Source organism: Lacerta agilis, chromosome 5, assembly GCF_009819535.1.
Source record: "Lacerta agilis isolate rLacAgi1 chromosome 5, rLacAgi1.pri, whole genome shotgun sequence".
Classification (NCBI taxonomy): Eukaryota; Metazoa; Chordata; class Lepidosauria; order Squamata; family Lacertidae; genus Lacerta; species Lacerta agilis.
This window is the reverse complement of record NC_046316.1, coordinates 34,262,240-34,287,334: the sequence shown is the minus strand read 5'-3', so window position 1 is coordinate 34,287,334 and position 25,095 is coordinate 34,262,240. Positions and strand designations below refer to the sequence as shown.

The following is a 25,095-nucleotide window of genomic DNA, read 5'->3' as shown; positions in this document are numbered from 1 at the left end:
CTCACTGGGCTGGTTTGGGGGGGGGTCCCCTTTGGGGGAAATTTGCAGTCAAACATATCTACCGGTATGCATGATTGCTAGTTAGTGCATGAAGGGGTTAAGGACCCCAGAACTGTACTTCCTAGACTCTCCTCCATGCTGCAACATTTTGTTGCAGCCGCTCTGGATTTTAGCCTAATAGTTGCTAAGATGCATCTCTGAGATCACTATGAAACATTCCCAGAACAACGCACATTGATCTTGGTACATGTTGCAGTATTTTCCCCAATGTAATCTGCTTCCTTAGCTTGTGTGGACTTTTCTTAAGGCAACAGGAAAAAGCCAAGCATGGAAAATATGACTGTATGCCTTTGGATGGGTGGCAGTAGTGGCCAGACTGAGCTTGATGTAGAAGTTAAAAACGTCATTGCTTTGCCTTATCCTAGGGGTATATTTCTATTTTATGGATATGTGTTTTTTTATTTAAAAACCATCTTTATTGAAAGTTCAAAAAGTACATAATCATATGTGCACTAAACATGGTGAGACGTAAATAAAAGAGAGAAAGAGAAACAGAACCCGCGTAGAAGGGAAAATAAAGGGGGGGACCCCCAAAACTGTATACTTTACCAGGTTGTTATTGTACTTTATGGATGTATAAAAATATTTTGCATATGCAGTGTTTTAACTAATATATTGCCTGTTACATCAAAATGGGTATGTATTAAGTAGACCTGGCTTCAAGGAGAAGGCCGAGACTGGAGTCATAAGCAAAAGGTTAGCAGAGCTGGCAGGGGAACAACAGCTGTGACAGTACTTGCAGGCAGAACGTCTTCAGGACTGCCAGAGTCAATCCAGGGTTTGTTTTCTCATCCCTAACTTTCTCATTGCTGACATTTTTCATTTCAGTGGTAATAATAAGAGAGGAGGAGAAGGACCTCTCTTAACACTGAAACAGTTCAATATTTGACCATGGCTATAAATACCAGCCCAAATGCAGCAGGGTTTTATGCAGAAGAAAACAAAGATAACGTATATGAAACTGTTCTTGGCGAGATCAAGTACTTGGAGCTGCCTCTCGGAATCACTTTAGGGTAAGTAGCATCATAATCGCAAAGAATGCACTTTATTCTGTCCTGTGGGGGTGGTTTTATTTATTTATGTTTGGTTATACAGAGAGCTATCCTATCATTCCTTCCGACCTCAGTAGAGGTCCCTTGATTTTAATGAAAAGTGTTATTCCCATGAAAAATATTTAGGTTCCATAAGTTAAGGTGAGATTCTTCCTAAGACTCAGTTCTTCTGTTTAGTGGAGTTATTTGGATTTCTGTGCTGGAAGCAGCTTTGCATTGGGGCACAGGAATTGCTGATGGTATTGGTTTGTTTTCTGTGAATGTATACTCTTTATTTCCCTTGCTTTTGGAGTCTAAGAAAATGTTAGATTTGAAAAATAGCCCCCCCCCGCAACCCCCATGGAGTGGATTACATTTCATACCCATGCAGATATAGCTTTGATGATTAAAAGGTATTTGTGCTGCTAGTTAAAGGTTGCAGAGTGAATTGCAGAAAGGGTTGACATTCATAGTAGCACATTAACTTACTATAGGCTAAAATACAGCAATTAGCAAATAAAAAAAGAAAGAAAATATATTTGCGTTTCCATGATCATATTATATATTTGATTACAAGGTATCATATTCAAGTTTATTTTTAGTACCTGACAGAGTTTTTTTAAAAATAGCATGGCTCTGCTGCCACAAGGATCAGTTTACAAAGATGATTCTGCTAGAAAAACTATGAGAGAGAGCCAACTAAGTCATACTCAGAGTAGACCCATTGAAAGTAGTGGACAAATATTGCACACCACCCAGGATATTTCTATTTTCAAGTCACATTTTTTTTAAGCAAATTTAACTTTCCCCCTGTTTCATATGTTCTTTACCCAATGTAAATAAAGGGGAAAAGCAGTTTTTAAAATATCTATTTGTATTTCAGTCCAAGTAGAACGTTGTGGAAAAATTATGGAAGAGCCATAGTAGCAACACTGCCTCCCTCCCTCCTGGTTCTGTGAGGATAGGAGGATGTTTCTAGGATTGCCATATGTCCTCTTTTTCTAGGACATGTCCTCCTTTTAAGGGGTAAATTTTCTGTCTGGGTGGATTTCTTGAATTTGCCAAACTGTCCAGGGGTGCGGGAGCAGGCTACGTTTTATGTTGCATATTTAGTACTAGGCAACCAAGTGTAAAACACAAACACACACACACACACTGCAGGAAAGGACCAGGTCCTTGTTTTGGTATATTTTGAAGGGACATTGTAGATTGCACCTGCTCCCCCTCCCCTCCTGCCCCAGGCACTGGCAAATGTGTCTTTTTTCTTTCTTTTTTTGTTCTTCAAACTATGGCAACCCTAACATCCCTCTATCCAGTTGTCCTGTTTTTTCCTGTTGCCCTTTCCTCATCTGAATAGTGTTTCAGGTTGAACTTCAAGTAAGGATAGGAGGACATCAACTGGGCCTAGATTTATGAGAAACCAAAGCAATTCAACATTTTTCATTTTATTTTGGGCCCTGCCTTTTTCAGTTCAAAGAGCTTGTACTACCTTACCCTCCCTCCTTTTTACACCTATGAGGTATTTACAGACCCATTTCCAGATACAGTGGCTCAAAGTGATAGATGCAAATAAATATTTATCAAGGAAGTGTTTGCACTGTCAGTGTTTTACTCTGGGATATGTGAAGGTATTGTTATAAAAAGGAGAGACCCACTGAGAGTGTGCAAAGTACCGTTTTAGTCAGGGCCGTCTTAAGCGCATCAGGCGCCCTGGCGCGGCCGGGCAGCTCGCGCTCCCGCGCTCTGCCAGGCAGCCGGAGGGCGCTGCCGGCGGGGCTGGAGGGTGGAGGCGCTCTCCACGGTGTGGCGGGTGTGGCTGAGGCACCCTCCAGGCCGTGGCGCCCTGGCGCCTTGCGCCAGTCGGCTCTATGGCTGAGACGGGCCTGGTTTTAGTGTAGGATAACTAGACACCCATCCCACCCACCTCTTCTAAAGACAGAATGTCAGCGACCATCTGAGGGCGTTTCCAGACTGCAGTGGCGAACAGAGCTGCTTGGCTGCCGGAGAGGCAAACGCGGAGGCACCCCCCAGGGCGGGGGGTCACTCTGCAGTGCGCGTGCATCGTGACATCATGACGCACGTGTCAGGATGAGCGGCGCATGTGTGGGATGCCGCATATGCACAGTCTGTCTATGTTGCTGCTCCTGTGGCAACTTTACGAGTCGCTGAGCGAGGCTTTTTTACTGGGCGGCGGGGCTCAGCGGGGGAGTCACGGGGGGGGAGTGTCACCCCCCTTCAGGATGGAACACGGGGCGTACTGCCCCCAATGCCCCCACCTTGCTCCGCCCCTGCCAGACTGCCGATATTTTCGGGTAGGATTCAGCCCACATACCGACAAATCCAGGTTGTGTGGGAGTGGGAGCTTTTCTGCCACTATCCTGCTTCCAAAGATCGGATGTTTGCGATAAGGAAAGCGAGGCAAAGTGCCTCCCCGTAAACAAACAAGAGGGAACGTTCATTCAATAGCCAACACCGTCCGTCTAATCTCTTTGCAGACAAATCAGGACGAATGCTCAACGAGCAGGTCTGCAAGCGCCTCCAGGTCGTTTTAGACACACACAGACCAGTCCTGTACAGAGTTAGGAGCAAATGCTGGCTCCCTTGGCCAGGGGCATAGCAAGGGGGGTGGGGGTGGTCCGCCCCGGGTTCCATAATGGAGGGGGTGACAAATTATCAAGGAACAATTTTCTTTGGAAATTTTTTTTTGACATTTTTTCCAATTTTTTAAAAAATACCTGCTCCAAAGGTCTTATCTTACTATACTAGGGATTATATAGCTGTATATGAAATTTCATGCATATTGGTTATATCTTGACCCTCCTCCACCAAAATAGCTGTTCACTTGGCTGTTTTCCTATGTCATGAAGGCTGAAATTTCAGTTCAGAGAGCACTTACTGTTCCCAACCCTAACCCTGTGGAAAGCCATCTAATTAGACTTTGATTTTGAGATGTTTTTAGGAGGTAATTTAATTATTGTTTGATTTTATACCAATGTTAGCCACCCTGAGCCCGACTTTGGCCGGGAGGGTGGGATATAAATAAAAGGGTTTTTTATATTATTATTACTTTGAAAGAAAATATGAAATAACGTAAAACAATTTTTTTTTGGGGGGGGGAATCAATGACAAGAAATTTTCCGCACCGGGTACCGCCTGACCTTCCCATGCCTGGGGGGGGGGGGACACACACAATTTGTTCCCCCGTACCAATTTACCTTGCTACGCCCCTGCCCTTGACCTATAGAGCGAGATGAGCGCCGCAACCCCAGAGTCGGACACGACTGGACCCGATGGTCCTTTACCTTAAAGTATGTGATGCCCCTCCTACCTCCCCGTTTGGGGTTTGCTGCGCCGCGCCGACCTCTGCCTAGGACTGGGCTGTCAGGCTGGGTGAGTCCCGCTGGACTCAGCATTTGTAAGCAGGCTTCTGGCCGAATACGTCCAAGTAAGCGCGAGCAAGACTTAAAAAATATTTGACGGGATCTAATAAAATATTTGCCGGGATCGCCGCCCCCCAACCCCCAAGTTAATGGGCATTGCCATTCAGATGGTGTACCTGCACCACGTTACGTGATCGATTGTGCAGGAAGGGGCTTACCTGCCCCTTATATTTTATTCAAGTTAGCACCCCTGCTTCCAAGTACGCACGCACCGGATCGGGCTGCAGGGACAGGTTGGAAAGAGGGAATTAATGAGCGCGGAGCTGGGCAGTGCCTAGCGCTATGCGCAGAGTTAGGCACCCACCCCATTGGTTGGAAACACGCTTTCTGGGCGGGGAAGGACGTCCCCTTGAACTTTGTGCCACTGACTCCAAATTAGGAGCTCCTTAGTGCTCAGCAACCCCGCGCCTTCCACCGCCTCCCCGACCCACAGCGAGGGAAGGCTCCTTGCCACAGCTCCCCGGTTGCCACAGCAGGAGCGCCCAGCGCCCCAGTCCGGGCAACCGCGCGCCCGAGGGAGTTCTGCAGGAGGCGGGCACCTCCGAAGGTCGACGGCTCTTTCCGGCTCGCTGATTGGCTCGCTTCCTCTGCGCAGCGGCTCGCCCCGCCCCTTCGAGCCTCCCTCTCTCCCTTCCGCCCCCGCGGGCTGCCTCGCTTTCCTCGCTCTCGCCCTTTCCCTCTGCGCGCCTCCGCTTTCTTCCCTCCCATCCAAGATGGCGGAGAGCCTGCCGGAGCATGAGCGGATCCTGCAGGAGATTGAGAGCACCGAGACGGCCTGTGTGGGACCCACCTTGAGGTGAGGGGGCGGGGGAGGCTCTCCCCGGCCAGGCGCAGGGGCTGCATGTGCCAGTCTCCCCCCCGTGCGCTTTCCCCCCCATCTCTCTCTGGTTGCCACAGCAGGAGCAAGAGCAATGACAGCTCCTCTCCAGGCACACGCGCACATTGGCTGCGGGGAGCAGGCTCTAGGGAGAAGTGCCCCCTTCCCTGCAAAGTCTCAGGAAGGGAAATTCCTCCGAGCCTTTTAAGTCCTCCCTCCTGTGGAGTTTTTTTGCCCTTCCTAACGTCTTGGGGCGGTGGTCTATCTTGCTGGTGCCCCCCTCCCCCGTTCTCCCGTGGTCTTTCTCTCTTGTGTATCTTGTCTGTTGTACCTGTTTCAGCCTGACACTTCACCTCTGCCCTTTGCAGACCCTTCTTTAAACCGAAAAGAAGGAGAGGGGGAGAGGTCTGCCTTCCTCCTCCTTCCTCTCATTATCTGACAGCTCACCTGGCCTCCCAAGACAGGCATATCAGGTTAATCAATAGTCTGAGAAATTCAGTTCTGTGCTCCTTGAAATGAGAGAGGAAAATGCACTCCTCTAGAGAAGCTTCATTTGGGTTTCTTGAGTTCTGAATTTGTACTAATTGCCTGTGTCTGGAGACCAATGAGCTATCAGATGAAGAAGGGAGATAGCTTTTTGGAAAACCCTGTTAGGTGAAATGGGTTTGGTAGTTATCCATTTATCCTGACAAAGGCCCCGCCTTTTAGTTTTATTACTGAAGTTTCTCTGCAACTGATATTGGCCTGACCTTTTCTGGTACTGTATTTGTTTTGCTTAATTAGAGTATCCCTGTAGCTATCATGAAGATACTCTAATACGTTTATTTTTAATTGTTTTGTAGCTCTCTTCTGCCATTTTGGGGTTGTTTTTTTTTGTTTTCCTTGGCACTTGCAAAGCTTACATCTGATAGACTCTGGTTCTTGCCTCATCTTGTGTGAAATAGTTGTGAAATGTATTGGAAGGAACATAACAGTTGGATTTCATATCACCCATTGTGGTTGGAGGAACAATTTGGATGTTTGTAATTTTTTTGGTCCTGTCAAAGCCAGTGGGTGTGTCTTGCTATTTATGTAGTCACTGGACTTGTAAATCGGCTTCCTTTGAAAGTGTTGTGTTCACTAATCTTATGTGGAAGCGAGGCTGCTCTTACTGTTTCTCACTACAATGTCCTGATCCTAATTACATACTTTATAGTTGCAACCTGCGCCAAAGAAGTGGGGCAAATCTGTTGTTTTCTTTACTAATTACTTATTGCTGCATCATCCAGTGGTCATATCTCCACAAAGATAAAGGTGGCGCTCTGGTGACTGGAATAACTTTAGGTCTTAGTGATTATCCTCCCCCTTTCATCTTGCCTGCAACACACCTCTCTTGTGCCATGGGATACTTCTACATCATGAAGCTAGGAAATATTTTGGTGGTAGATGTTTTATTGCATAGTGGTGCTGATGTGTCATTATGTCATCTGTCTTGACCAGTCATTCTCAACCTAGTTGACTCTCATCATCCCTCATCACTGGTCCTGCTAGCAAGGGATGATGGGAGTTGTAGTCCAAGCCAACAACATGTGGGAGACCAAGGTTGAGAAAGGCTGAGATATGTTCAATTCTAATATTGTGTTCATGTAGAAGATGCTGTGCCCCATTCTCAGTGCTTGCTTGTTGAATGGGTTGTTAGACTGAATTCACAAAATAAATGTTAAATCAGGAGATCATGAAAGAGTGTAAGGATGAGGAAAAAGTGGAATGATGTTCAGAGACAGGGCTTGCTTTCCCTGTTAGCAAAGGTTGAAGGAACTGGGTATGGTTGGGCTGGAGAAGAGGATTGGGGGTAGGGCGGGTACATGATAGGACTCCTCACTTAGCTAAGGACCGTTGCAGAAAAGAAGGCAAATAGTTGCTCTCTGCTCCCCAGAGGACAGAACCAGAACTAATGGATTAAGTTAAAGGATATTAGATTTTGGCTGAACAGTAGGACAAACTTTTAATGGAAAAATTTGGCAATGGGACCAATTACTTGGGAGCATGGGTATCTCTCTTGCTGGAGGTCTTCAAGTAGAGGTTAGAGACAGCCAACTGTTGGGGTGTGTGTGCTCTAACTCTGCATTTCCTGCATGCCAACGAGATCCTCTCTAAAAACTCTGCTTCCATACTCTATGTGCACTACATAGGTGATTGCAGGCCCTATGTTGTTTCTTTTCTGCTCTGGCATACTGAATCCAGTCAAAATCTTAAACAAGCTGTCAAGCTCCGCTGAGGTTGGAAGCCCATTACAAAAGTGAGCACACTCATTCTGTTGCCAGAACTGAAGTTCCTTAAAGCTGAAAAACAAATCAATACTTGCCTTCATGAAACTTTTATTTTCATTGTGAGTAGACAAGTCTCCTGAAAGCAATTCGGTCAGTTCCCCTTTACAGTAGGAGGGATTGACGCAGGGACGCCAGTTGCACAAGGTTTGAAAGAAACCCATTTCTTTCATTAGGTTTTCTACAGGCAAAGTTTCTGTTGAGTTGTTGGCCATATCTGTCTGTCTGTCTGTCTGTCTGTCTGTCTAGCTTATCTTTCTTTCTATCTATCTATCATCTATCTATACCAGGCATAGGCAAACTCCAGCCCTCCAGATGTTTGGGACTACAATTCCCATCATCCCTAGCTGACAGGACCAGTGGTCAGAGATGAATTCCCAAACATCTGGAGGGCTGGAGTTTGCCTATGCCTGATCTATCTATCTATCTATCTATCTATCTATCTATCTAGGTTTCCCATTCTCTCCTACGAAAGAGAAACAAATGTTCTATATGCCCAGAGGAGTTTCATGTTGTGCACACTGCATATTTCCCTCTTGTAGAATTATGAACCACTGGAAATGCTGTGTAGGCAAATTTTCTGTGGAAGAGATTCTTACACAATATGATAGGAAATCCACTCTTTGCCTGGTAAAGTTTACGACTTCAGATTTGTGTGTGCAACAATTTATTAAATAGCCATTGTAACAATGTATTTGAAGCACTAATGGGTTACATCTTGCTACAACCAACTATGCTACTAGCACTGGATATGTTGAACAACTTATGTTGCATTTAAAACATACACTGTATTTTGCTCCTATCAGTGTTATGGCTGTTTTAACTAGGCTTGTAGAAACCCTCTTAAAACTTTTGAAATAGATAGATATTTATCAAAGCTGAACCTGTTGCTTCCCACCAGTATTTAATAAGGTGAGATATATATATATATATGCGCGCTACTGCAGTATGAAAAGTATTTAAGGCACTTTCTGCATTATAGGGCAAAAAGTGTATTGGAACTTAGGCTAAATATTTACTGTGAACAAGGTTTGTGTGTGCATGTGTGTGTATACTCTCTCTCTCTCTCTCTCTCACACACACACACCACACACACTTTTTTTTTATAGTACAAACAGCCTTTAGCAGATATATCATTTATACATAAGGATCTGGTTTTCTAATACAGTCGGTATACCTTGTGTCATAAGACGTTGCTTGCAGAGACTGAAACACAGTCTTCTTCGCTAAAGTGCATTGCAAGTCTGCAGGTGGAATGACATACCGGTAGTATGTACAGTAGTGACATTGCAAAAATAGATACTGTTACATTTTTTAACTGTAGCATTGGGAAGAAGTTGAACAAGTGAAAATTACTTTGCCACCTGCGTATATCCATGTTTTCAATTTACTACTCACCAACTTTATACAGTATAGTGAAATAAGGCAAGGGTCTAACAGAAGATGATCTGAGATGGGGAATTAACATTAGCATTCAGGAGCTTGGATAATGGTTAAATTCTTCGGAGAGCCTATTTCAGGGCATTCATTCCACCTGGGCTTGATTGACTCTAGGTTATTAGTGAAAGATGGAAGCATAAGACAATGGGCCAATGTTTTCTAGGTCAAAAACACCAGTACATTCTTGCAACAATACTGCATTCAAATTATGTGGTGATGCCTCACTTAATGCTCTGTAATTCTCAGGTTCACAACAGAACTTCAAAGAAAGTCATGTGTGTGCTTAAGGCACCTGTGTACACATTGCTGTTGTTGATGTTTGGATGTTCAGTGAACTTGAGAAGGATGGTATAAGGACAGTCATTACCTCGGGCCCCAAGAAACAATGGTCCTGCTCAAAAGTGGTGCTAGGGTTCTTTGAACAGAAAGTGAGATTGCACAAAGCTTGTTTTTCAGGGAGACCAAGCAGTTCTAACAGGCACTAGGGATGTTGTTATGACTCTTTCCCGGTGGTTTCATCACTTAACAGCACCCAGTATTATGCTTCACAGTAGCCTCTTTGCTGATTGTGTCCTCTGAGGCTTTCCCTGTGCCCGTTTTATGTCTGCTTTGCTCAGAATTGGCACAACACCATATAGAATGAAATATGTGCAGGGCCAATGTTTTCCTTTGACTCTTCTTTGGATGGATTTAAGCCATGCTAAGCTCTGGAGTCACTTCAGATTTCAGCATTGCATTTTTTTTTCTTCAGTGAAACTCAGACAACCATCAGAAATAATAAAGGTTTTGGAGTTAGCTGATAGGAAAAACATTAACTTTAGATGTGAGTGGGAGAGGGTGTAATTTCTAATTCCACGGCTTAAGATAACATAATATAATAAGCTGGTAATAGAACTGGAAGAGGATTCAGCAGTCAATAGCTGGAGACGATTTACCTGTTTGTTCTTCCTTCTCTCAGCAATTGCTTAGAACTGAAGGAACAACTACACACACACACACACACACACACACACACATATTGGGAGAAATCCCATTGAATACATTTGGATATACTTTCAAGTAAACATGTGCTGTTTGTGAGAGATACAAAACAGAAAAGGTATTGGAGCCTTTCTTCTTTTCAGGTTATCTCTAGAATGGAAACATATCCTTTTTGGACTCAAAGTGTTGATAATAACCCAATAACTTAAGAATGGAAGAGCAAGAAATTAAAAATAATAATTGTAGTTTTTATTAAGTCCTATCATATTGCTTGAGTGGTGGTCTTCGCAACACCGGAGGAGGAGGATTTTTGCTGAAGCTCTGTAAATATTCCTTTATTTCAAAGATGATTACGCTGAGGAATATTGTTACAGAGCCTTCGGCTTTCTTCCTCCCTGCCCTTTTATATTAAAACCAGCTAGGGTTGACTTTCACTGCTTTGTGAACTCAAATACAGAACATTTTCCCAAGGCCTCTTGCTTGTTGTAAATGGAAAATCTCTTTTGTAAGGGATTTCCTTTTCTGTTGTAACCATTTCCAGAAGGGTAGCACAAGCTACTAAGAGTCCTGGGGCAACTTGAAAGACAAAAGGTGGCATTCAGCTAATATTTTTGCAGAGTCAACCTACTGAAATCAGTGAACATGAATTTCAGCTGAGTACCAATGAGCCAAATTGTGGCACAAACTTAGTGGACTGCATGGTCTGTGAAATCCACAGGGAATCTGCTAGTCCTTAAGGGGCCACAAGATTCTGTTTTTTGCCTTTCTGCCTGGAGTAATGGAATGGCTAAAACTGTCCTAGGCAAGGTGAGGGAGGCATCTGCCAGACAATCGAGGTATAGCTGTCTAGTTCTAGTAGCCTAATTGCCTATAAATAACCATGCAGTGGGTATTTACCATCACTTTCTCTGTCAGTGCTAGAGTAAGAGGGAAAATGTCTCCCTGTGCAATGAAGGGTGAAAGAGGAGAGTGCAAAATATGGTCCGAGGCTCAATATCAAAAAAACTAAGATCATGGCCACTGGTCCCATCACCTCCTGGCAAATAGAAGGGGAAGAAAAGCTATGGTTTTCCCAGTAGTAATGTATGGAAGTGAGAGCTGGACCATAAAGAAGACTGATCGCCGAAGAATTGATGCTTTTGAATTATGGTGCTGGAGGAGACTCTAGAGAGTCCCATGGACTGCAAAAAGATCAAATTTATCCATTCTCAAAGAAATCAGCCCTGAGTGCTCACTGGAAGGGCAGATCCTGAAGTTGAGGCTCCAGTACTTTGGCCACCTCATGAGAGGAGAACTCCATGGAAAAGACCCTGATGTTGGGAAAGATGGAGGGCACAAGGAGAATGGGACGACAGAGGATGAGATGGTTGTACAGTGTTCTTGAAGCGACTGGTATGAGTTTGGCCAAATTGCGGGAGGCAGTGGAGGATAGGGTTGCCTGGCATGCTCTGGTCCATGGGGTCACGAAGAGTCGGACATGACTGAACGACTGAACAACAACAAACCATGCAGTGGGTATTTACCATCACTTTCTCTGTCAGTGGTAGAGTAAGAGGAAAAATGTTAAGTACTTAATTCATTCCAGAGGTCCATTCTTAACCTGAAACTGTTCTTAACCTGAAGCACCACTTTAGCTAATGGGACCTTCTGCTGCTGCTGCGCCGCCAAAGCACAATTTCTGTTCTTATCTTGAAGCAAAGTTCTTAACCTGAAGCGTTATTTCTGGGTTAGCGGAGTTTGTAACCTGAAGTGTATGTAACCCGAGGTACCACTGTACTCTGGTTTGGGTACTGTCAGTCTCTTTGTTTCTTTAGCTTGCTGATCTCCACAGAATACTCAAGTTCTGCCAAGCTCTGTCTTTTCAGCTCTTAAGGTTTTGCAATGTCTTATGTATGTAAATTTCCTTTTAATAAGTGACAAAGGCATAACTGTGCGCAGAATTGCAACCCAACATTTGAAGCTAGAACTCCAGCGGGTTACAATGACCATGGAGGATGGAGGGGATATAAATCTCATTGCTAAACTGGTACAATAACACCCCCCCTCTAATCTTGAATTACTTGATGGTCATAGTCAGCAAGCACAGTTTTTTGTTAGGGCTACATAGTGTGACATGGCTGGTGTGTTTAGCACTTGGTTAGGTCTAGAAAGTCACTGGTATTTGGGAGAAGCACATAGAATAAGTCTACTGCCTTCAGTGTTTGAGTCTGATAATACATTCTACGCAATAGTAATTTCACAGGTGCCTCTTTGATGTCAGTGTGTTGCTGTTAGTAAGTCTTGAAAGCTGTTGTATCTAGAGTCTAATCTGTCCTCTAGCTCTTAAACTGAAATTAATAGTTTTAGAGATCAAGTATAGCAAGTTCAAGTGCATAGCTGATATACTCCACACAAACAGCTAGGGAAAGTCCTGTCTAAACATGCTGTGTGCTGTGCTTTAAAACCCTTTTATTTTGCTATAGTTTCAATAGTTGTGGCCAAATCTTGATCTGAGATGATGTTAGTTGATTCCCACAGTTATAAACATTGTTTTTAAGATCTGGTCACCAAAACGTTAACTAAGTAATTTAGTTTTTCTTTGCCAGCAGAAAGAGCACAAGGTTCAGTTTTGCCCCTGCCAGTTGAGCCATAAAGTATTTTTATTTAGTTAACAAGTGACTACAGTAAAGGATGCTTTATAACTTGGTTTTTAGGTCTGTGTATCTAACATTGTTTAAGTGCATGTCTAAAAGTATAAAGAGTAAATTTGAAGATTTGTAATGGTGGGTGTAAACTAACCCGGAAGCGAGTCATGTTTGGCTATCTTTCTCTTATCGGTTGTATACTTAGGGCAAACTTGCTTTTGCCATGGTGTGATACGCATAATCATGCCTATACAATCATATAATATTTTATGTGTTTTCCATGTATGTTTTAGGAAGTTTTTATTTTTGCTATAAAGACTTCATCAGAGAAATGTGGAGCTGCCAACAAGGAATATGAAATGTTGATTATCCTTTTAAAAAAGATCAAAGAGACCTGATAAAATGATAGATTTTTTATTATGCATTGTGAAATAGTGAACAAATGCTCCAATCTTTCTGACTTTCCATGCACCCTAGTAAATGCTTCTTCAATGCACCAAACCAGTTCAGTCTTTTACCCTACACTCCTCCTGTGATGAGTATTGTAGCCTAATGTGCAAACGTGGCATACATAGGTGAAGATAGACTATTTCCCCTTGCTCTCCAAGCATCCTCATGTTCATTGTTGGTGAAGCCACTGACCTTTCCCCTTCAATGGGCCCTTTCACCTCTAGCACTAGGGTTGAGCTAGGGTAGTCAACCTCTCATTTCGTGAAACATTTAAGACAGCAAATGTCTCATTGGCCACTTTCAGGTGCTCCAAAGCAGGGGTTGGCAAGGTTTACCTCACCTGGGCCGGTTCACTCCAGTAAAGATCCCTCCGTGGGCCAGATTGCGCACATGCGTGAGCACACATGCCCATGATTTCCAGCATCTGCGTCTGTGCAGGTGCGATTTCCAGCATCTGTGTAGATGCAATTTCCGGCGCAGTGGAAGCGAGTCTGCACACTGCACTGCGTCGGTTTAGCGCAGCTTGCGGGGACTCGCCGAGCTGGTGGCTCGGTTCGGGGGCGGCTCGTGGGCTGGTTAAACGACCCCCATGGGCCGCTTGTGGCCCATGAGCCTTAGGTTGCCTGCCCCTGCTCCAAAGCATGGTACAAAAGCGTTTCTTTTCTTCTGTGGAATCCAAAGGACTCATGGAAGGAGAAGGACTGTTTTCTTCTTGTCCTTTAGGGGTAGTCAGCGATAGTCTCTTCCTGCTTCTGGCTGCTCCCAAATAATAGATAACAAGTCCTCTGTGTGTATCAGAGGACTTGAGGTGGGAATGGGGTCTGTGTCTCTTCCTTTCAGGGCCAACCCACTCATGAAGCAGGTGGAGAAGATGCACTGAAAGCTCATTGCTTGCTTTAACATAAAACAAGTAGAAATCTGGGCCGCTAATGGATACTAGGCAGTGGCCATTCTGCAGGACTCAAATGGGAACACCAACTGCTCTGTTCCTGACACAGCTCTGTTCCTGCTATACATCCATTCTCAAAGCTTGGTCTTTTTTGTTTTCTGGCTTGTGCTAAAAGAGAGCTGGGCAGGCTAAATGGCCTAAGATCCATTTTCTTCTTCTTGCTATATTACTTGCTGGATACTAATGGAAAGTGTCCATTTTGCAGAAGCGTGCTAGGAAGTAATATTGCTCTTAATGCCTGAACGATGATATCATGGAAGCTTATTTTCATGTAGGAAGCCAGTAAAGGAGTGGCAGTGTAAGATAAGCCACCAAAAGAGGTTGCTGTAAGAAGTGAATGTGTAAGTTATGGGAACTTGCTTTGTGTTGGGGTTTCTGTGTTGAAAGTAAATTATGTGGAAATTGGTATGCTTCCAAGCCAATTCAGGAATCTTACTGGATCCTGTGACTGCATTTGCTGAAAAGATTTCCATGCTGTCACTATTAAAGTATTGATCTGCGGCGTTTGCATCATTGTGCCCAGAAAACAGCATGAGCTTAGTTGTCACAGCATAAATTACAGTTTAATACCCTATCTGTTTCTTGTGAATTTTACTATTCATTGCAAGGTTGATATAACAGAAATAGTGAGTTTGGCTTATAAAATAAATCTCCCAACCAGTCACTTGAGTAGTGGTATAATTGTTTATGTCTTCGACGTCTGATGGGAGGGTGCTCCACAGGGCAGGTGCCACTACCGAGAAGGCCCTCTGCCTGGTTCCCTGTAACCTCACTTCTCGCAGAGAGGGAACTGCCAGAAGGCCCTCTGTGCTGAACCTCAGTGTCCAGGCTGAACGATGGGGGTGGAGATGCTCCTTCAGGTATACAGGCCATTTAGGACTTTAAAGGTCAACACCAACACTTTGATCTGTACTCAGAAACATACTGGGAGCCAATGTAGATCTTTTAGTGTAGAGAATCAAGTTAATTTTCATATATTTTTCTGGTAGTATTTGACCGAACCTATTATACTAGTTTCCCATTAATAAACTTCTTATTCATTTTTTATCAAAATATCAAGAGGAGTTTAAGCATTAAGCACAACATTGCTACTAGGTGTGTTTGGGTGTTCTCTGTCCAGTCTGATTTCTTACAGGGGTTAAGACATTAAATTGAAAGGGTGGTGGCAGGAGGAATTAAGATTTGTGAGCATTTTAAAGCTAACACTTAAATTTGTAAACAGCTTTCCTGTTAATGGAACAGTTTGATAACTTGCTGCAAAGGTGGAGCTGCATTTGGGATGTAACGAACATTAGTCTGATTCAGAGCAAACCCACTGATAGGAACGGACATGATAAATTCAGGTTCATTCATTTTAGTGGATTTACTCGATGAGTAGGATTCATGTTGGATGCAATCGGTTGAAGCGAATCTTTGCAAACAGAATGTAGGCTTCAGTATGTCTCACTTAGTTACAAAATGGCAAACTTGCTTATTACTGGGAAGCCTTATTGTATAAAATTGGTAAGTACGGTAGCACAAAAGCTTTTGCAGGAAGAGGCATCTCCTTGCTTTGCGCTGTAAAAACAGGAAGAAGGAAGTCCATTGCAAATCTGGATTTACTGATTATGCATTGACATTTCACTACAAAGGATGTCCATTAACAGCCATCAGTGTGATACATGCTTATCCAGACTGAACAATAACTGCTGTAGTGTCACTACTACAGAATATTGACCCTGGTTATAGGAAGCAATGTTAACTAACAAACTGTACTCAGCCCTTTCCTGCTCATAGAAACAGGATACTATTAGTGAGAACAATTCACAGAAACTGCACATACAGGAAAACATGCCAAATCAGGCAGAACTAAGATTAATAAATTATCTTCCCCTGTTTGCAAAATTTAAGCAGATTCCATTCTTTAGGCATGTTGTAATCTTCTAAGTAGAGCAGTGACTTATTTTTTAACAGGGATGGGAGAGATAATGTCTGCAAGTAGAAAGTCTGTTTAGGGATTGAGAATATGACCATATTAAATCTGTTGTTGAATTGCAGGAAGCACCTGGGCACCATTTAAGGGAAGATTTTAAGGGTGTGTGTTCAAAAAGCTACATGAAATACAGGAAAAATTAGCATCGGGAGCTGGTGATTAGTGGCAAATGTATGTTGGTAGGTTGTTAGAGCGGAAACTGTGGCAAGGCTTCCTGAGAAATTGCTGCAATAATGTAATGTTGTTGTTGTTTTTTGTACTGTCACATTTGGGTTATGCTAATTACGGTTTGGACAGCATCCAATTTGAAATGCAGTATCTTGTGTGTGTGTTTCAGGGTTCAGTGAGCTTTGTTTGAATATTTGAAAACTTCCCCTTGCATGCACAATTCAAGGTTACGGTCTAATAGCAGTTTTGTTAGACAGGCATGGAACTAGAACCACATTTTGCTAAGCTTTTGTTACTTTTGTTCCCGTGTTTCAGCAGAGACTGGTTGTATATATGAGGAGGCTGGATCAACGTTGGGAATTTGGTAGTTAGAATAAACAAAAGTTTGTTAGCCCTGAGGATAGGCATGGAGGTAGGGTTGTTCATCAGGGCTGCTACCAAACTTCTGCTTGACCCCTTGGCTTTTATGCTGTGGGGTCCTGTCACTCATGTTGTTTAATATCTATATGTACCTACTAGGAGTAATCATCTGGGGATTGGGGACACAGCGTCTTCAGGATGCTGATGAGACCCAGTATCTCTCAGTTTGAATCTGGTGAGGCTGTGCAGGTGCTTAACTTATGCAGCGATGGGCTGGATGAGGGCCAATAACCTGAGGCTCAATCTGACAAGGAGGTGGTGATGTGGGCGGGCTGTTCTCATGTTCAAAAACTGGGAAGATGTCCTCCTCTTGACTAAGTTGCACTGCCAGTGGCGGAGCTTCATGTTCTGGCACCGGGGGTGGGAAGCAGGTGGGGGCGGGGCTGGCGTGCGTTCTGGGGGCGGGGCACGCTGCCCGCAGGGGCGTAGTGTGCATTCTGGGGGCGGGGCGTGCCGAGATGGAACCCTATTGGGATCCCGCTTCCCGGGGTGCCCCGCCCCCTATGCCCCGCCCTTCCTACGCCAGTGTGCACTGCTCTGAAAGAGCAGGAGCATACCCTGGATCTAGCTTTATGTATGGAGGCGCAGGTGGCCTTGGTGATGTGAGTGCCCATGTCCTTGTGGTCTAAACCACTGACCCTCTTGGGCTTGCCGATTGGAAGGTCGGTGGTTCGAATCCCTGCAACCAAGTGAGCTCCTGTTGCTCCGTCCCAGCTCCTGCCAACGTAGCAGTTTGAAAGCACACCAGTGCAAGTAGATAAATAGGTATCGCTGTGGTGGGAAGGTAAATGGTGTTTTCGTGCGCTCTGGCTTCCATCACGGTGTTCCATTGCACCAGAAGTGGTTTAGTCATGCTGGCCACACGAACCAGAAAGCTCTCTGTGGACAAACGCTGGCTCCCTTAGCCTAAAAGCGAGATGAGCGCCGCACCCCATATTCGCCTTTGACTGGACTTAACCGTCCAGGGGTCCTTCACCTTTAGCTTTACCAGCTGGCTTTACTAGCTCCATCTGTTTGTGGACTGGGATAACCAGGACACAGTTATTTGTGTTCTGGTATGCTCCCAGTTTACTCCCATTAAGTCAGCTTTTAAAGACCTCCAGTGTTTAGTGATGGTAAACGTCTGGCTTCTGTCAAGAGGGAAGCAATCAGGTTTTTTTTAAATGTGACCATCTCCTTGTCTAGTTGTGGACTGAGATGAGATTGCGTTTTGGGTCCAGCAGAATGATTTGTTCAGTTGCCTTAAAAAAAAAAAAAAAGTTACCCAGAACCTGTTTAAGGAGAGGTCCATCACTGTGTGAAAGTGAGATCTCAAATCCCTGCACCTGCCAACATTTCATGTCTTCTGATCGAGTTGTTTTATTTAATAAATTAATAAATAAACAAGGGTACGTGTGCCAATGATGAATAGTTTTTGGAGAATTTTCTTGTACCCCAGCAGAAATTAATGTAAGTGGTGGTTTATCTCAGAATCTGGCCGAATGTGCATCTGTAGTATCCCAACCAAGGGCTGGGAAAGAGTCGTGACTGAAACAATTGGTAACTGCTGCCAGTCAGTCAACCCTGACCTAGGCAGACCAGTGGTATAAAGCAGCTCATATATTCCCTTAAGTGTGGCTGATTCATTTTATTCAGTAAGCCACGCCTTGTGTGAAGGAGTGCTGCCCTCTAGTGGTCACATGATATTAATGAACTTCATTGAATAATAAAACAAAATTATAGTACTGCATGAAATCCTACTATTGTGGGGCTTTCTTATCAGTAGAATTTTGCACGGAGAGGTAATGAAGTATTTGGATGAAAAGACAACAAATCCTATGAATTGGAAATGCTGCAAGTCTTTCTTTTCTCAGGAGCACAGGCTTGGAGGAAATGGTAAATTCATAAAGAACATGGGTTCTTATCTGCTTGATCTGTTAATTCAAAATGTAAAAGGAGCAGAAAAGAATATGTGTCATTGTTCGGAAATCACTGCATAGTAGATTTAAATGGGCAACAGAAAAAAGTATAAACAAAGGTTGTGTATAAGTAAACTGCCTAACAAGAGTTTTAAAACATGTGAAAAGGAAAATGGGTCAGCAGTTTAAAGTTAAGACTGGTCACATGTAACTTCAACAACTTGTGTGCGCTATGAATGGGGTAATGCACAATAATTCATTTTAATTTTAAGATTATTTTTTTTTAAAGCCTCCTTGCCGACTTTTAAAATCCCCCTCTATTCTTCTAATTGACTGGAGGGTAGTGTTTAGCGAACTTCTTGCTTCTTCTTTCACTAAAGAAAATACTAATTTCTAATTTATGTTTACTCATACCCATTAAATATTGTTTCATGTTTCTCTAGGATCATAGAGTGTGAGACAATACAAAAAAGCCAAAACTTTATTCTGTGTGCTGATAGGCAAAAGTTTGTCTTGTTTCATGAGACACTGCAAGAAATGATGTATTATGTGGTCACTTCGGCAGCACATATACTAAAATTGGAATGATACAGAGTAGATTAGCATGGCCCCCGCGCAAGGATGACACACAAATTCGTGAAGCGTTCCATATTTTAAAAATAAAAATAAAAATGATGTATTATAACTCCCACAAGATGGTGCTGTTTCCATGTGTAGCACAAAATGGCTATGGACAGTTGATTGCTTTATTTTGTGCTACCTTCATACTGAACAGCAAATGGCCTGTGAAAGGGTGGGCACTTTTATACATTGTGTATTATGATCTTTTTGGAAAGACAGGATGCCTTGAGACAACACGTTACATCTCTACTGAAAACGTGGAGGACCTTCATTATACAGTATAAAACTACGATCTGCAGTTTATACATGGTGGATTTTCACTTTTGTTTTTGCTATCAGGAACCCATTTTCTTTTCTTTTTCTGTGTTGGTGTTCTGCCTGCAAAATGGGGCCAATAATGCTTTGAGAAAGGTGGGGTGCGTTGTAAGTACACATATAGGTAAGGATCACAAACCACTGGTTTACGTAATTGTATTCAGGAAGCTGTATCAGTTTCATTAGTTCTGTATATATTTCCAATAATTTTCTGGCTGGCCTTCCCTTTGCTGTAAATCATGGGTGATTTCTCTGTTTTATAATTCCCCCTTAGTTTCCATAATTGATTATTCCTCTATAGATAAGTATCTACAATATTATTATTATTTTCAATTTCTTACTCACCTTTCACCATGAGGTTCCAGGGCGGGTTTCTAGAAAAAAAAAAATCAGTATTAGGAGCAGTTAATGAATTACAGACACAGGAATAGAGTGGGTCCTGATTGTGTGTGTGTGTGTGTGTGTGTGTGTATATATATATATATTCAGGACCCACTCTATTCCTGTGACTGTAATTCACACACACACACACACCACCCATCTGACTGGGTTGCCCCAGCCACTCTGGGCAGTTTCCAATAAATAAGAAACACAGTAAGAAATCAAACATTAAAAACTTCCCTAAACAGGGCTGCCTTCAGATGTCTTCTAAAAGTCAGATAGTTGTTTATCTCCTTGACATCTGATGGGAGGGTGTTCTGCAGGGTGGGCATGACTACCAAGAAGGCCTTAGGTGTCAAACGCCAGTGTGAAGAGGTGTAACTTTAGTATATGGCAGAAACTATTTAATGTAAGCCAGACACACCTCTGTGGGAAGGGAATTCCACAGCCTAGGAGCTGCCTAGGTGAAGAATGCCTTCTCCTGGGCCCCCAACACCTTGAAAATCTGAGCGTAGTGGAACTACCAAGAGAGACCCTTCTGTGGATCTTAATACTGGAGAGGGTTTGTAGGGAATGAGCCAATCTTTCAGATATTTGGGGCCAAAATCATTTATGGATGCATAATGTTATGGCAAACCATGGTTTAGCTTGATGTGAGTGAATCTAGTCTCCTCTCCAGAATCCCTCTATTTTCCTGCATGGCTCTCAGTTTTCACTAACCATTACTTCCTGTGTTCCCTTTTGTTTAACACTAACCACTGTTAGTTTAAAACGAACCATATACCTGTACTACATTTTGAAGTTGGCTCCTCTTAACCAGAGATCGCCAACCTGGCACGCTCTAGATGCGCTGAATCACCAACTCCCATCCTGGCAATGGTAAGGGATGATGGAAGTTGTGGTCCTAAACATCTGGAGGGCAATACATTAGCTTGCATTTCATCAAACGTTAACTGTGGATAGTGGTGTTATATTGTTTGGTCACTGGGTGGCAATGGGCTTGATTGTATTTGGGTAGAGTTGTGAGTTTCCTGTATCTTTTCCTGTTCTATTTCGGAGAAGACAAGGAATGCTTTTTTCCTACTTCTGTGACTGGTGCATCCTCTAAGCCTCCCATGACAGCAGCTGTAATTGTTTGGCGTTGTTTTGCCTCTTACTGTGTTTTGGCTTCCAGTGGCCTGACTTGAATTTCCCGTGTCTGCCAATCTCTGCTTGTTCTCATTTCCCATGCTCCTTGGCCACACTTCCATTCCTCTTTTGTTCTTCCACCAATGCCTTTCCTGCATATGTTTTGCTTCCCTCTGCCAACAGACACATTGGCTTGTGAGTGAGAGTGTTTTTTCCAGTCTCACTTGGTTGATTTCCCTCCTCTGCTCAGCAGCAGAGCCAATGCCATTTATAAGCTTGTATATGTGTGTGTGTGTGTGTGTGTGTACAGTCATACCTCAGTTTACGTACGCTTCGGGTTGTGTACTTTTCAGGTTACGAACTCTGCTAACCCGGAAGTGCAACCTGACGCACACACAATTTGCGCATGTGCAGAGCATTTTCGCGGTCTTTTCGGGTTTCTCTGGTCTGTGCATGCGCAGAATGAATTGTTCGGGTTATGTCCTTTTCGGGTTACGTACTGTAACCCGGAACGGATTAAGTACGTAACCCGGGGTACCACTGTATATGCATTTACCCAGAGACATTTGCAAACTGATGCAAACAGCAAATGCTGGGCAAGCTCCCTGAGCCAGTCATTGTTGCTGGTGCAAAGGGGAAAATGTGTAATTTGGTGTCTGGTATCTTGACAGGAAGGTCGATTAAGATGTCCTGGATTAGGGGCCAACAGAGGCTCTCCTACCCCACCAAACTCAATCTTCAGCAGGCCACCTCCCATCTGACTAACATTACTTCCACCCTTAGCCTCAGTGTTGCTTTTCTAGAGCTCAGCATTGGTTCGAACGTGGTGCTGACCAACCCCAAGGTTGCAGGTTTGATCCCTGAATGGGACAGCTGCATATTCCTGCATTGTAGGGGGTTGGACTAGATGATCCTCAGGGTCCTTTCCAACTCTAAAAATTCTATCAGTCTATTAGCAGGGTGGAGGATGTGAACAAAGCGAGAATTAGTTTGCTATTGATTTCATGCCTTCCATTCTACCAGTCTTCCATGGGCACTGGCTGACTCCCATCTGGGTCTTTATACATACATAACTGGAATAAAAGCTCATCCCAAAATCTGCTCTGGAAGGTCCCTCAAATTGCCAGAGCAGATTTTGAGGGTATGCCAGAGAGAGCCATGGGGATTGAAGAGAGGAAGGTGAAGTCCCACTCTGGAAGCAGAAGCCACGTTCACTCTAGCTCAGACAGCTTTGGTTACAGCCTAATGGAATCACTGTGGTTAATGATTCATTTTGATGCAATTAAAAATATACGTATAAATTCTGTAGAAAAGAGGGTGTTGTAAAATAAAAATACCCAGAAAAGTGATGCTGAATCTGATATCTGGGTTTTGAGCTTATCTGTGCTAAAAATTGGTATTGCCCTATATTATTTATGGTGTGTGTGTTTTTTTACTTCTGTTTGTCTAGGCAGGCTTTCCTGGAAGGAGTGAGGCAGTACAATGGAGCCAAGTTTTGAACTTGTAGAGCAGTTGGCATTTATTCTCCACTAGGGGGCTGATTGTGCAAGCTGCTTTTGAACTGTATATTGCCTAGAGGCATGCAAAATGATGAAATATGATCTAGCATAGTTGAAGGACATACATTTTGTATAGCAACAATTCATCTATTTTAATAAATGGCTTTTTAGGAGATCTTTGTTGTTGGGCATGTTAAGAGAAGAGCACTAAGGTATGAATAATAGAACTGAGATTTGATTGGCTGAATACCTGACTCAATGAAATTCTTCAAGCCTTGGGTTATGCGTTTCACTTCCCAGAGGCAATTTTGATGGTATTGATAACTGAATTATGTGACAAATTTATTAATTCATGTGTAATCTTAGATTATTATTTTTAAAAACAAATTTGGAAAAGTTGCTGTTATTAGTAAAATTCTAAAAGCATGCTAATTGCTAACTCGAATGTAATTATTTATATATACTTGACAGGTCTGTATATGATGATCAACCAAATGCACATCAAAAGTTTATGGAAAAGCTGGATGCATGTATACGCAACCACGACAAGGAGATTGAAAAGATGTGCAATTTTCACCACCAAGGCTTTGTGGATGCTATTACGGAACTTCTTAAAGTAAGGGCTGATGCAGAAAAACTCAAGGTAAGGTGTTAGTTATGATTACAATTACTGCAGTGAAAAAAATATTCTTCATAATCACACATTCCTTTTTCAAATATACTTATACATTTCTGTGCCTGGAACATTTTAATTGGTGTAAGTATCACAGAGGTGAAGACAGAATAATATAGTTGCATAGCAAGATTGTGGATGTAAATATTTTAGCAAGTTTAATCTATTTTTTTAAACAACTACCCCAAATTCAGCAGACTTTCTCCTTTCTCAAGCAAATGCTTCTCTGCTTTCTCAAAGGGCAGTTGGAATTGTTGGGATTCTTTAGAAACAAGTTGTGAGATTTCCTCCAAAGTAAATGGTATAACTAGTCCCTTTAGCTCTCTTTACACATTTGCAAGAAAAATATGCACACCAGACAGAATGAGCATAGTTCACCAGAGGTTATGATTAGAACAGCATTATATAAAGGATATTCAGATAACAAGGGACCAAATACAACATCAATGAGGTCATTGAGCATCTTTGTTCAGAAATTAATGAGTTTTTTAATAAACTAGAATGTGCTCCCTTATTATGATGACCTAATGAGTCACTTAATATGTGGGAAAGTCTGAGGTCGAACACTGCCTGCACCTGCGGCATTAAAATGTTGCTGTGGCTTGGAGATTTCCACGTTTGATGTTAATCAACCACCCAGTGTTTGCATTCAGCAAAGTATGAATGTTTAATTACCGTAAAATGCAATCACCATTTCTTGCAGACAATGAATGGAACATAGAGCTCATTGAGGTTATCAAAAAGGGACCAGTGGTCAATTGGGTCAATGATTTGAATTGTTTGACAGACCTACAGAAACAAAAAAAGTTCAAAAATCCCAAGTAAATTTGAGAAGTTTGCCACAGAATCTGTTAGAAAGAACTGTCATAACTAATTGAAGTTAACAAAAACCCTCGGTGATCAAAAGTTCAAGTTCAAGCTGTAGAGTTAATTTGGATTTACATTTCTTTGTTCTAAGTTTCTCATGAAGCATGATCTGATTACAAGGGTGAGCGGCTGCATCAGGGCAATATGTGCATATTTGTCTAACAAAGGTGAAATTATTTTTAAGGTCCAAGTTACTGATACCAACCGAAGGCTTCAAGATGCTGGGAGAGAGGTGAGAAAATGGCGCTTCCTATGTGCTTAATGGATACTTGCAGGAAACACCGTATGTGCGCAATTTAACTGTAGTATGTTTGGAAATATCCAAGGTGATTGCTGAGACAGAAGAAATCATCCACTGTAGACTTCAGCAGAGGAATATTACAACAGTGGTTGAAAAGCTGCAGTTGTGTCTTCCGGGTGAGTTACAGATAATGTGCAGTACTCAAGCAGTACTTGGCAAAATTAGAAGGATGTGCATTTCAGTACGGTTAGTTTAAAATTACCTCCATATATTGTCATTTATTTATTTTTTAAAAGGAATTATTGCCATTGTGGTCCTTGGCGGAACATTTCAGCTGAGATGTAGCTCACTTAGCTCTGCTCCTGTTTGATATCCAGGCTATTGGTGAAAGATTATGGATGAAGCTAATGATAATGGCTTAATGCATATATAATGTTGTCATGCAGTTGCAATGTCATTTGACCTCTATTTACACAGGCATTCCCTTGACCTCTTGACCCAAGTCTCCTGTTTTTAATTGCTGTGTTTCAATGGGACTGCTTTATTGCATGTTTTAATGATGGGTGTTTGTTTTCATGTTTTCAGGATTTTTCACATTTGCCTGTTTCTTTTATATTTTGTAAGCTGCTTAGATGTTTATTTTTGGCATTAAGCGGTATATAAATAAAAGTAGCTGAAATCTGAAGCCATTTTAAATTGTTTATTAGGAGACGTTAATGCCTCCTCTCTCAACAGCTTTGAGGCCGTGAACAAAAAAAAGAGTTCATGAATTAAAATACAATGCCATCATACAAATGCATCTGAAAATGGGTGG

The 25,095-nt window shown here is 42.7% G+C and overlaps 1 protein-coding gene and 1 non-coding gene across 7 annotated transcripts in view; both read left to right on the top strand.

Annotated features, from left to right (window-relative positions):
* The first annotated feature begins 798 nt into the window (after positions 1–798).
* EXOC6 (exocyst complex component 6) overlaps positions 799–25,095 on the top strand; it is a 92,696-nt gene continuing 68,399 nt past the window's right edge. For 3 of the 6 annotated variants that reach the window (XM_033149279.1, XM_033149278.1, XM_033149277.1), the window contains exons 1-4: positions 5,176–5,327; positions 22,972–23,143; positions 24,225–24,272; positions 24,367–24,457. In XM_033149279.1, the coding sequence (XP_033005170.1) occupies positions 5,245–5,327; positions 22,972–23,143; positions 24,225–24,272; positions 24,367–24,457 (394 nt within the window). In that variant the 5' untranslated portion in view covers positions 5,176–5,244. Of the gene's footprint in view, positions 1,074–5,175; positions 5,328–22,971; positions 23,144–24,224; positions 24,273–24,366; positions 24,458–25,095 lie in introns of those variants that run through there. The other 3 variants (XM_033149275.1, XM_033149273.1, XM_033149276.1) reach the window with 2 other exon arrangements.
* On the top strand, positions 19,106–19,212 carry LOC117047635. The gene has a single exon (XR_004426705.1). It is a non-coding gene; the product is annotated as a U6 spliceosomal RNA (small nuclear RNA).